The following is a 12729-nucleotide window of genomic DNA, read 5'->3' as shown; positions in this document are numbered from 1 at the left end:
TAAACTGGTATTATATATCAAAGCTTAGGTAATAAATAGTTTTGTCTAAGTATATTTATATATATGGGCAATTTCGTGTCAAGTGACCAACTTTTAAAATCGATGTCTTCCCATTTGAATGAAATTTGCAGCAAGGTTAGCACTATTGGATAGTAGGCCAGACACAAACTTTCAGTTCTATCGATCAAGAACTGTCGGATTTAGAGGGGGCAAAGTTGGACAATTTTTGCTAGGACCAATAGGTATTCGTCAATATTTTAAACAACTTTAAAATATAGACAAAAGTTATTTTCTTTACTCGATAACAAATGAAACAGCACTTTTAACTTACAGGCCAAATATTAATGTAGAGTACATAAATATATTTAGCTCCAATATAAATTGTTACTAATTGATGATTGATTTGGCAAGAGGTCCATTTCTCACCTACCAATACAAAAGTAAATTTACGCCTTCACGCAATGCTCAATCAAATAAAATCGTGGCTTTTTTTTGCGCACTAGACAACAATCAGTCATTAATTTCAAATTCTCAAAAAAAGTATATATAAGAAAATTACGTATAATTTTATTTCAATCACAAGATACTTGTAATCATTTCTTTTATTTGAATAGCACGATTTAAGCAATATTTCTATTATAGCATTTTGTTATTATTTTTATTACTTAAACGAAAAATAAACATACAATTTAACCTTCGTAGTACCAATCCTCATTACATATGAAGATTTAAAATTTAAGTTAATGGTTTCATATTTTAGAAATAATTTCGTTATAAGTTTTACTTTACTGCTTTTAAAATTATTAATAGGGAAGAGTTGAAAACAGCATGTATTTAAGTTACGATTATACGAAGGTTAAAAACATATTTCATATAATCATTACTAATGGTATGCGTAATAATATTGTATTTCGATTTAAATTTCTATTAAATAGTAATAATAATGTGGGAATTAATGATGAAAGTATTTATTTTATATATTTGTAATAAAAACGCCTCATTTTTTAAGCATTTTAAACATCAATTAAAAGCCATTTAAAGCTTAATTGTTTAATAAAAATTTTATTTATTTAAATTTACTGTAATAGAAAAAACAAAACGAATCGAAAAGGGGAAACAAGATTACAAAACGATATTTATAGTCATTTAAAAGTGTGCATGTAACTTTAATTGAAATTTACATATTTGGTTAGAGTAAATTTAAATATATTATATAAATTTGCAATATATTTATTTTAAACATTGACATAAATAGGGCAACCGCCTAACATATGTTTGACAGTGAAAAGCCTTTATTTCCCATTTCACTTTAAATATAAAAAATTCATATTCCATAATTTTCATAAATAAAATTTAGCCCGAGGGTTATATTCACTTCCTAAACCCCGGTAGCTACATTTAATATTATTTAACATTTTCACTTATGTATTATTTTACAAATTTAATGGTCATGGGAAAACAACAACGCCCCCACATAAACTAAAAACCTTTTAAGTTTTAATTTAAAAAGAAGAAAAAAAAAAAAAAACATTTTTAATGACTATGGAAAAAAATCGTTTAACAAAAAATAGAGAAAAACGAAAACAAAATAGATGACAACTATTAACACTTGACAACTGTAACAAATACATAAATTAACATAATGTTAATGTTTAGAGTTCAAATGAACAGAAAAATCTACAAACACTAACAGCAGCAGCTACAGTTACATTGTATATCTAAAACGATTACATGAATATTAGGGTGATCGACTCGATTTTTCAACTGGTTTTAAAACCGGTTTTTTTCTGCTTTACCAGTGTCGGTTTTTTCTTAATGTTGATTTTTCGAATATCGAATAACCCGGTTTTTTCACTTTTTAAAACCCGGTTTCGAATACTTTTATTTGCTTTGTATTCAAAGATTATTTAAATGAAATTTTTAAGTAAATAATAATACAGCCCGTCTAAATTTTAAAAATATTCGAGTCGAGGAACTAGAGTACATTTTCTACAGCTCTTTTGGTTAAACTTTTTTGATTTTCCTAATTAATTAAAAAAATTTATTTGTAAAATTGATAACTGTTTGATAAAATTTAGCAATCTTAAGATTATATTCCAATTACAATAATTAATTTACGGCTGAAATTTTATGGAAGAGTTGGAATGCCTATGCAAATTTCCTAAACAGGGCTTTAAAATAAGCTAGGATTACATAGTACCTTATGTTTAACAGAAGTGTCCCACTTTTTTCCTAATTTTTTATATTAAAGAAATAATGTAAATCAGACGACTAGATCTAAAGTTATAATCTTTTAAACTGTTAAAAATCATTTCGGGCCATGTTTTATTAATCAAATTTAAACATAGACATTAAGTTTTTCAAATTAAAATATATTTTCTTCAATTATAATGAAAAACCGGTTAACCGGTTTTTTTCTGAATTTGAAAAATATCAACCGGTTTTTTTTAAATGTCAACTATTCGAACTATTCGAAAACCGGTTTTTGGAAAATGTCGAATAATCGATCACCCTAATGAATATACAAAAATTTACAATATGTATTAACAAAGTCCAAGTTGTAGCCAGAAGAAAGAATGATGCAGCAAAAGGGAATAGAAATCACTTCATAATACCCTACATCACTAAAGCGGGGAAGGTTTTATGGATGTGTGCCTATATTAATGCACAGAAATATTAGATCTACTCCCAGCTTAAAGTACACCAACCGGCCAATATAAAAAGAAAATTTCTTATACAAGGAATACATCCCAAATAAAGAGAACATTTTTGTTAGGTAGATTTATATATGGACCGAACCTCATAAAAATTGTATAGAGCCATTTTGCTTCACATAGAACTTGTTTAATGTGTTACAAACGGAATGACAAAATCAATATACCCCCAATCATTTTTGATGATGGACATACAAATTCATACACATATCTGGGAAAACCATCAGTGCTAGAATATCTGGGATGCCATTGCAGGAAGAATATTCAAAATTTGCACGGAAAACTTCGAAATACATGTAAACTTATTTAGAAAATACATGAAGTTTTCTTTTAGAAGTTCATTTAGAGGGTGCCAAAGTTGGGCATTTTGTTCATATAGGGTTTTATTCAAATGAGTGTAACTTTTTACCTATTTGTCCTAGCAAAACTTGTCCAAAGGAGTTCAGATAGCTATTTCTTTATTGTCCAACTTTGCCCCCTCTAAATCCGGCAGTTCTTGACCGATAGAACTGAAAGTTTGTGTCTGGCCTACTATCCAATAGTGCTAACCTTGCTGCAAATATCATTCAAATCGGATGACATCGATTTTAATAGTGTGGTCACTTGACACGAAATTGCCCATATATACAACTATACTTAGACCAAACTATTACCAAAGCTTTGGTATATAATACCAGTCTACTATAGTCTAGACTAAATACTTATCCAAAGTTTAAGCCAAGACTATATTCAAAAATATAACCCAAGTTTAGTCCAGTCTATATCATAGACTAAACTAGTTAGTTAGTTCGTTAGGTAGTTTAGTTAGTTAGTTAGTTAGTTAGTTAGTTAGTTAGTTAGTTAGTTAGTTATTAGTTAGTTAGTTAGTTCGTTAGTTCGTTCGTTCGTAGTTCGTTCGTTCGTTCGTTCGTTCGTTCGTTCGTTCGTTCGTTCGTTCGTTCGTTACGTTCGTTTCGTTAGTTCGTTCGTGTTCGTTCGTTCGTTCGTTCGTTTCGTTCGTTCGTTCGTTCGTTCGTTCGTTCGTTCGTTTTCGTTCGTTCGTTCGTTCGTTCGTTCGTTCGTTCGTTCGTTCGTTCGTTCGTTCGTTCGTTCGTTCGTTCGTTCGTTCGTTCGTTTCTTCGTTCGTTCGTTCGTTCGTTCGTTCGTTTCGTTTTCGTTCGTTCGTTCGTTCGTTAGTTCGTTCGTTCGTTCGTTCTTCGTTCGTTCGTTCGTTCGTTCGTTCGTTCGTTCGTTCGTTCGTTCGTTCGTTCGTTCCGTTCGTTCGTTCGTTCGTTCGTTCTTCGTTCGTTCGTTCGTTCGTTCTTTCGTTCGTCGTTTCGTTCGTTCGTATCGTTTTCGTTCGTTCGTTCGTTCGTTTCGTTCGTTCGTTCGTTCGTTCGTTCGTTCGTTAGTTCGTTCGTTCGTTCGTTCGTTCGTTCGTTCGTTCTTTAGTTCGTTCGTTTAGTTCGTCGTTCGTTTCGTTCGTTCGTTCGTTTCGTTCGTTTCGTTCGTTCGTTCGTTCGTTCGTTCGTTCGTCGTTCGTTCGTTCGTTCGTTCGTTCGTTCGTTCGTTATCGTTCGTTCGTTCGTTCGTTCGTTCGTTCGTTCGTTCGTTCGTTCGTTCGTTCGTTCGTTCGTTCTTTCGTTCTTCGTTCGTTCGTTCTTCTTCGTTCGTTTCGTTCGTTCGTTCGTTCGTTCGTTCTTCGTTAGTTCGTTCGTTCGTTCGTTCGTTCGTTCGTTCGTTCGTTCGTTCGTTCGTTCGTTCGTTCGTTCGTTCGTTTCGTTCGTTCGTTCGTTCGTTCGTTCGTTCGTTCGTTCGTTCTCTTCCTCCCTTCTGTGTCCTCCTCCGTTTCCTTCCCCTTTTTCCGTTTCCCCCCCCCTCCCGCCCTTGCGTTCCCTTTGGCCTGGCCCTCGCTCTTCCTCCCCTCCTCCACTTCAATTTCCATCGGCGTTTTTATCTCTGTTATTAATTCCCCTTAAATAATATGAAATACTAGGCAGTAGCTAGGCCTTTACATAACATCTTGGCCAATACTGTAGGGCAACAAAATACGAAAAACAAACACAAATGTTTACAAATTTTTATTGGGATAAGTACACAAAACCTATTGAACAGATCTCTGTCTGCAGAAAGAAAAATACAACCACAACAAAGCAGGTAAAAATTAAAAACAGTAGAAAAAGATACAAAAGAAATGAAATGACAAAAATGCTTAAAAATTATACAAGAAAAAAGAAATGCACTTCCACTTGATATAAATGTGTCTATCTATATGGGTGAGTGTTGGGTCGATTGGTTGATTGTGTGGTTTGTTGTCTTTGATATAAAATAAAAGTTGTTAAGATCTATAAAAAATTAACAAAGTTTTAGTTGTGTAATAACCAGATAACAAGATACACAAGACAAACTACTACCACTCGTACTACAAACCACAAGATGTTTAACAACGTGACAATAAGACGGCAGCATCGGCAAAGATGTTCCGCACTAAGTAAGAAGATGACGACACAACATCAAAGAGGCTGTCAATGCTTGTGGCATTTATGTTAATGTTAAATACGTCGGTTTGGGCGGCTTACCTTGGCGGAAAGTGAAATTAATGATTTGAATAGCATAGGTAAAGCAAATAACAAAGTACTTGAATTTATGTTTTTTTACTGATTAAATCATCATAAATCATATTCAAAAACCATAACTACATATTACGTTACATAATTTCTTTAGAAAATCCCCAGCAAACAAAGAATCAGACTACTATTGATTCTACTGCAGCTGTCAAACAAACACAACCGGAAACACGTCAGTATCCTTATAATGGTTTTATGATGCCAGCAGCACCGCCAGTACCATCTGTACCATCCTCTCTCCTGCCTGGCTGTCCTTTGTGTGATTCATCGGTTTACAGTTATTGTTCTCATAAATTAATACACGATTCATGTTGCTGTGATTTTCCAGGTAATTTAATTGTTTTTTTTTTTTGTCTCTTTTTTATTAATATTTATAATTATTTGCGTTATAAATCAATTGTTTTTATTCATTAATTTCATTTCATTTGTCTGACATTTAACCTCGTTGGTTTCGCTCATTAATCGATTTCATTTGACAGCCATTTACTTGCTACTGCATCGCCAGCTGAGTAGTAATTTTTGTAAAAGCCTTATTGATAATTTTTGTTAAAAAAAACTCGAGAACGAAATATGTATTTAATCAGATTTTGTTTATAATTGCATTTGTAGTGAATTATTTTACTTATTTATGTACTATTAATGTTAATGCATATACATACATACATAGCAATTTATTAGGGAGTTTACTGTTTGGAGAAAAGTTTAAAAACCGGTTTTAATTAAAAAAATATATTGTTTTATAGAAGATAGGCCACAACCGGGCATGTTGTGCGTTCTATTAATAGAGTCTTCGGTAGTCAAACCCAAAGAGAAAATTCTCTTTTATACCCTACAACACTTTAGTGGGGAGGGTATATTGGGTTTGTGCTGATATTTGTAACATACAAAAATATTCGTCCTATGCCCACCTTAAAGTACACCAATCGGCTTAGAATCGTTTTCTGAGTCGATTAAGCTATGTCCGTCCATCCGCCCGTCCGTCTGCTGGCTGTCCATGTAAACCTTGTGCGAAAGGTACAGATCTCAATTTTCAAGATAATTTGATGAAATTTGACACGCACGCAATGACGAAGCCTATTGAAAATGGTTAAAATCGGTCCATTATTTCACCTAGCCCCCATAGAACAGAACCCCTAAAAGGGGTATATCGATCAAATGTGGCACAACTAAGTTTCATAGAAGTCTTGATGACCCTGCCAAATTTCATAAAGATCGGGCCACATTTGACCTTAGCTCCCATACAAAGTCCCCTTCAGAAAATTACTTGAATGTCCAATATTAACTTATAAACACAAATATCGCGATGAAATTCAGTACAATAAAATATTATGTAAATATAAATATATTCACAAAATTTATAGGACTTGGTCCATATTTGCCCCTAGCCCCCATATAAAGCCTTTTTCAGAAAATTAGTTTTTCATCAATAATTGCTTAAATGTATCGGAACAAGGGAATATTGAAGATAAATGCTTTATTATGAAAAAATAAATCACATTTAATATTCATAACCGGTGTAGGGTATCATATGGTCGGCCACGCCCGACTATACTTCTTACTTGTTTTTATAGAAAATGTTCGAGAAAAGTCTCTTATAGAAAATGTTAAAGAAAAATCTCTTTTTTATAAAAAATTTTCGAGAAAATTCTTTTTTTATAGAAAAATTTCGAGAAAATTATTTTTTTTATAGAAAAAATTTCGAAAAAATTCTCTTTTTATAGAAAATTTTAGAGAAAATTATCTTTTTTATAGAAAGTTTTCGAGAAAATTATCTTTTTATAGAAAGTTTTCGAGAAAATTATCCTTTTATAGAAAATTCTCAAAATTATTCCTTTTTATAGACAATTTTTGAGTGGCTTTTCTTTTTATAGAAATTTTCGAGATGATTCCCTTTTTATAGAATATTCTCGAGATGATTTCCTTATTATACCCACCATCAAAAAATATGGGGGTATATTGATTTTGTCATTGAAATATTCTTCTAAGACCCATAAAAGTATAAATATTCTGGGTCTTTAGTAGATTCTGAGACGATCTAGCCATGTCCGTCCGTCTGTCTGTTGAAAACACGATAGAGTCCAAATAGAAGTAGCAAGAAAGCTGAAATTTTGCACATATGAACAGATACTTTTAGTTGATGCAGTTTGTTTGATATAGAAAATGTTCAATATCGGGTCCACGATTTCGCCTAGCCACCTTCAGAAAATGACTTTATCGCTCATAACTGGGTAAAAGAAGCGTCCATAGCGGTGCAATTCGGCACAAACATGTTTTATGAGAACATAAATCTTTTTGTAAAATTTTATAAAGATAGGCCCATAATTGACCTTACTCCCCGTATAAAGTCCCCTTCAGAAAATTACTTTAACGCTCATAAATGCATAAGGTCCATTCAGAAAATGTAAAGGTCAACTTCAAAAAATGACTTTAAAGCTCATATCTGAACTTAAGAAGCATATATATAGCATCTATAGCAATAAAATTCGACAAAAAAAAGTTTCTTAAAGTTTATGAAGATGGGTCCATAATTGACCCTACAACCCACATAATGTCCTCTTTAGAAAATTGCTTTAAACGCTCTTTACTAGTTTGAAGCGGCGAGTACAGCGGTGAAATTCTACATAAGCAAGTTTTGTGCGAGTTAAAAACTCTTTATCAAATTTTATGGGGATCGGTCTATAATATATATATCCATATAAGGTACCCTTCAGAAAATGACTGTAACCCTCATTACTAGCTGTGACGCTTAAATACGACTACAGCGATGACAACACCCACCACCCCCCTCCATCCCTATAAGGACGCCTTTAACACTCATTACTGGCATTAAAATACGATTAGATATATAAAATTCAACATAAACAATTTTATGGGAGCTTCCTACCGACTTTGATGAAGATGGATCGATAAATGACCACTTCAGTAAAATTACTTTAACTCTCATTATTTGCTTAAAATTGCTACTTAGGTGAATAGAGATGAAATTCGAATAAACAATTTCTTTACGAAACGTAACATCGGTCTATAATTGACTATTATGTAAGATTTACTCCAGAAAATGACTTTAAACGCTCATCTGTGGCTCAAAAGTTCTTCCAAATTACGGTAGTTTTATAGGAACTAACATTTTTTTAACTTAAATTTGATGAGGATCGGTCGATAACTGATCCAATTTATCGGTTTCCTTCAGAAAATTACTTTAAACTTTATGACGGAATTAAAGATACAAGCACAGAGATGAGGATATGTCCATAATTGACCCTACCCTCAATATAACTCTTACAAAAAACAGTTTATATTTATAAATATTGGACCAAAACAAATAATATTTTTAATTCGGAAGAGCACTGTCCATACTTAAGCCCTTATTAAAGGCCCTCTTCTAAATATTTCCCTGATGTTCATATTAATACCGACATATGATTCAACATAGATCGATAATATCAAATTTATTCATAAGGATGATTTGATGGTGGGTCTATATGATTCGGCATGGCCGAATATAACACTCTTACTTGTTATAGAATATTCTCGAGATGATTCTTTTTCTTATAGAAAACATTCGAGATGATTCTCTATTTATACAAAATTTTCGAGATGTTTCTCTTTTTATAGAAAATTTTCTAAAAAATTATCTTTTATAGAAAATCTTCGAGATGATTCTCTTTTTATAGAAAACATTCGAGATGATTCTCTTTCTATAGAAAATTTTCTAAAAAATTCCTGTTTTATAGAAAATGTTCGAGATGATTCTCTTTTTGTTAGAAAATTTTCTAAAAAAATCTCTTTTTATAGAAAATTTTCGAGATGATTCTCTTTTTATAGAAAATTTACGAAATGATTCTCTTTATATAGGAAATATTCAAAATAATTCTCTTTTTATAGAAAATTTTCGAAACAATTCTCATTTGTAGAAAAATTTCGATCAAAATTCACTTTTTATACAAAATTTTCAATCAAAATTTTATTTTTATAGACATGATTTATAAAAAAATTATTTTCTTAGAAAATGTTCGTTATTTTTTATTGAAAATTTTACGAAAATTTCACCTTAATATATTTACCCATTATTGATTCTCGATTATTTTTATTTCCAGGTACTTCGGTTTATCAAAAACCTCCACAATGCTCCTACTATGATTGTTCATTGTTGTATGCCAAATCTTGTTATGAACATTCATTAATTAAAAATTGTTGTTGTAATAATCCTTATCAAATTCACTAAAACAACAAACACAATTTTGCTAAATGTTATTTATTTTAAAAACTTCCAAACACAAAATATTTCTACACATACATATACATACATGTATGTAGATGTATGTATTTAATTATAGTTAATTTTATTATTTTAAAGAATGTTTGTTTTAACATAAGAACTATTTAATAGGATATAAGATTAAATTAAATTAAAAATATAACAAATTAAATTGTTGTTGCTAGAAACTCAAAATAGAAAATTGTTTTATTATACCCTACACCACTTTAGTTGGGAGGGTATATTGGGTTTGTCCTATACCCACCTTAAAGTATACCAATCGGCTTAGAATCTTTTTCTGAGTCGATTTAGCTATGTCTGTCCGTCTGTCTGTCTGTCTGTCTGTCTGTCTGTCCGTCCGTTCATGTAAACCTTGTAATCAAACTACAGGTCGCAATTTTGAAAATAATTCAATGAAATTTGGCACATGATCTTCTATGGTACCGAAGACGAAGCCTATTGAAAATGGTTAACGTCGGCCGATTATTTCATCTAGCCCCCATACAACTGAACCCGCCGAATAAGGCTCTTAAGTTCATAATTATGTTTAATATACTCGTATCCCGACAAAAAGCTGAAAAACCAAGTTCTCTACTAGCCTTGATGACCCTCAAAAATTTTATAGTTATAGGGTCTCATTTGACCATAGCCCCTATACAAAGCCCCCTTCAAAATTTGACTTAAAAGTCCACAATTTTATTCAATATAATTGGCTTAAGTATATCTGAGACAAGGTACAATTCAACTTAAATGCTTTATTATGAAAACTAAATCACATTTTAATTTTGTAACAGGTGTAGGGTACTATAATTTCTTACTTGTTTAATATGTTTTTAACGAAGAGCATAAGCTATGAAGAGTATTTAGAGAGAAGAGTTCTAAGGAAATGACCTACATATTTGCTGGAAATATGTAAATTTATTAAATATAATCCAAAGTTTAAAAAGGTTTTTTGAATTAAAGGATTAAAAGCATTGAATGAAAATTAAAGGTTAAATTCCCAACTTATTATATTGTAAATGTAGTTTCAAATGTCAATTGACAATTTTTGACATGTTTTCCCATGTCAAATTTATCTTATACATTCTCCTAACATTACTTATTATCCAACAAAAATGTTTAACACTTTCAAATGCAATTAATATTCCAATATTGACTTTAATCATTGATTTGCAATTTATGAAATGTGAGAAATATTTTTCAGCTGTTTTCTACACAAAATATAAAATTTAACACAAATAAAAAGCTAAATATTAATAAAACTAAAAAAAAAATAAAAATAAAATTCCATACGGAAGTTGATATTAAAAAATATGTAATTTATGTGTTTATTTTATATAAAATAAAATTATATTCAACCCAAACCACTGCAGATGATAACTATTGACCAATGTCTGTCTGTCCCTCCCTACATCTGTATATTGTTTGCAACTTTCACCTCTAAAGATGAGTTAATAATAAATTTAAGCAAAAATATATAAAAAAAATCATATAACTATAGAAAAAAATAACAACAAATAAACAAACAATAATAAATAGATGAAAAAAAGGTTAAGGTGTTTTTGTTTATTTACAACAATAAAAAATAATGAAAACGTAATTAAATTTATGAAAAGCACTCGCAATATTTGAACGTTTAAAATAATTGTTATAAAAAAAAAAAAAACAAAAAAAAAACGTTAAATTGTTTTTTGTTTAAAATAATAATAGAGCTCTACTTACTTGAAATAATAATATTTTAATTTATCTCTCATAGACCGCATCACATACCAGAGAAATTAAATAATAAATGAAAATAAAGGTGCGATGTAAATGTGTGAAATTCTTATGACTTCGCTACCGCCAGTATAAATCAGCGCACGCACGCAAGCGCCCTAAAAAGCATCTTAGTAATTTATCATACTGAGTTATACTACATACTTCACAGTGGGAACAACATAGCAAAAATTGAGTCAGATCTCACAATCACTTGCACAGAGACTAAATATAGAACGCAAAAAATTTAATTACAAATTTAGAATTGTCGAAAAAATTATAGTTTTATAATTATATCCCACACCACTATAGTATGGAGAATACTGCTGTTTGTAACACTTAGGCCCACCTTAAAGTATGGGGCTCAAGCCCACCTTAAAGTATGGAGCTCAAGCCCACCTTAAAATATACCAATTGGCTCAGAATCACTTTCTGAGTCGAGTTAGTTTTGTCTGTCCGTCGGTCCGACTGTTTGTGTGTAAACATTGTGCGCGCACTACAGGTCGCAACTTTAAAAATAAGTTGATGGCATTTGGCACTTAGTCTTCTTTTGACCTAAGGACGAATCCCTTTGAAAATGGTTAAAATAGGTCCATTATTTTGCCTAGCCCTCATAAAACCGGGCCTGGGTATTCTTACGGACACGAACTGACAACAGTTGAACGAGAATGTTGAGTAGGTGGAGGGTTTTTATAGTGAAACACAAGAACACTGAACAGTGATTGATTGGACAGTTCCAATGTCCAAGAAACAGGTCTGGTCCTCCTTTAACAAAACCAAAAACTTCAAAATATTATTATACCCTTCCCACCATAGTGGGAAGGGTATTATACGTTTGTGCTGATGTTTGTAACACACAAAACTATTGGTCCTACACCCACCTTAAAGACTCAGAATCACTTTCTGAGTCGATTAAGCCATGTCCGTCCGTCCGTCTGTCCGGCTGGCTGTCCATGTAAACCTTGTGTGCAAGGTAATGGTCGCAATTTTCAAGATATTTTGATGAAATTTGGACCATACGTGTTTTTCGGCCCAACGACGAAGCCTATTGAAAATGACGCAGATTGTTTGTTCCATATAAGGTCCCCTTCAGAAAATGACTTTAACGCTTAAAACTGTCAAAAAGTACTACAGAAACCTTAATCTCTTTGTACAATTTTATAAAGATCGGACCATAATTGACCCTACCCCCATATAAGGTCCCCTTCAGAAAAAGACTTAAACGCCTAAAACTGTCTAAAATAAGAATAAAATTCGGCATAAGCATATCTTATAGGAACTTTAATCTCTTTGCAACATTTTAAATGATCGGCCCATAATTGATCCTACCCCCCATATAAGGTCCCCTTCAGAAAATCACTTCAACGCTCATTATTGTCTAAAAGAAGAATATATA

The 12729-nt window shown here is 31.7% G+C and overlaps 1 protein-coding gene across 1 annotated transcript; it reads left to right on the top strand.

The window, feature by feature from the left end:
* Window positions 1–5058: 5058 nt before the first annotated feature.
* Window positions 5059–9609, top strand: LOC119610366. The gene is made up of 3 exons (XM_037965537.1): window positions 5059–5310; window positions 5418–5648; window positions 9418–9609. Exons 2-3 carry the CDS (start codon window positions 5516–5518, stop codon window positions 9543–9545), a joined length of 261 nt encoding a protein of 86 aa, XP_037821465.1. The 5' UTR covers window positions 5059–5310; window positions 5418–5515; the 3' UTR covers window positions 9546–9609.
* The last annotated feature ends 3120 nt before the right edge of the window (window positions 9610–12729 follow it).

Source organism: Lucilia sericata, unplaced genomic scaffold (genome assembly GCF_015586225.1).
Source record: "Lucilia sericata isolate MDLA Ls3-8-SP2 unplaced genomic scaffold, ASM1558622v1 Contig001170F_arrow, whole genome shotgun sequence".
Taxonomy (NCBI): domain Eukaryota; kingdom Metazoa; phylum Arthropoda; class Insecta; order Diptera; family Calliphoridae; genus Lucilia; species Lucilia sericata.
This window is presented reverse-complemented; position numbering and strand designations above follow the sequence as displayed.

Coding starts and splice junctions, on each gene's coding strand:
- LOC119610366 (XM_037965537.1), top strand. CDS start 5,516: ATGATGCCAGCAGCACCGCCAGTACCATCTGTACCATCCTCTCTCCTG. Junction 5,649..9,417: donor ATGTTGCTGTGATTTTCCAG/GTAATTTAATTG, acceptor TTTTATTTCCAG/GTACTTCGGTTTATCAAAAA.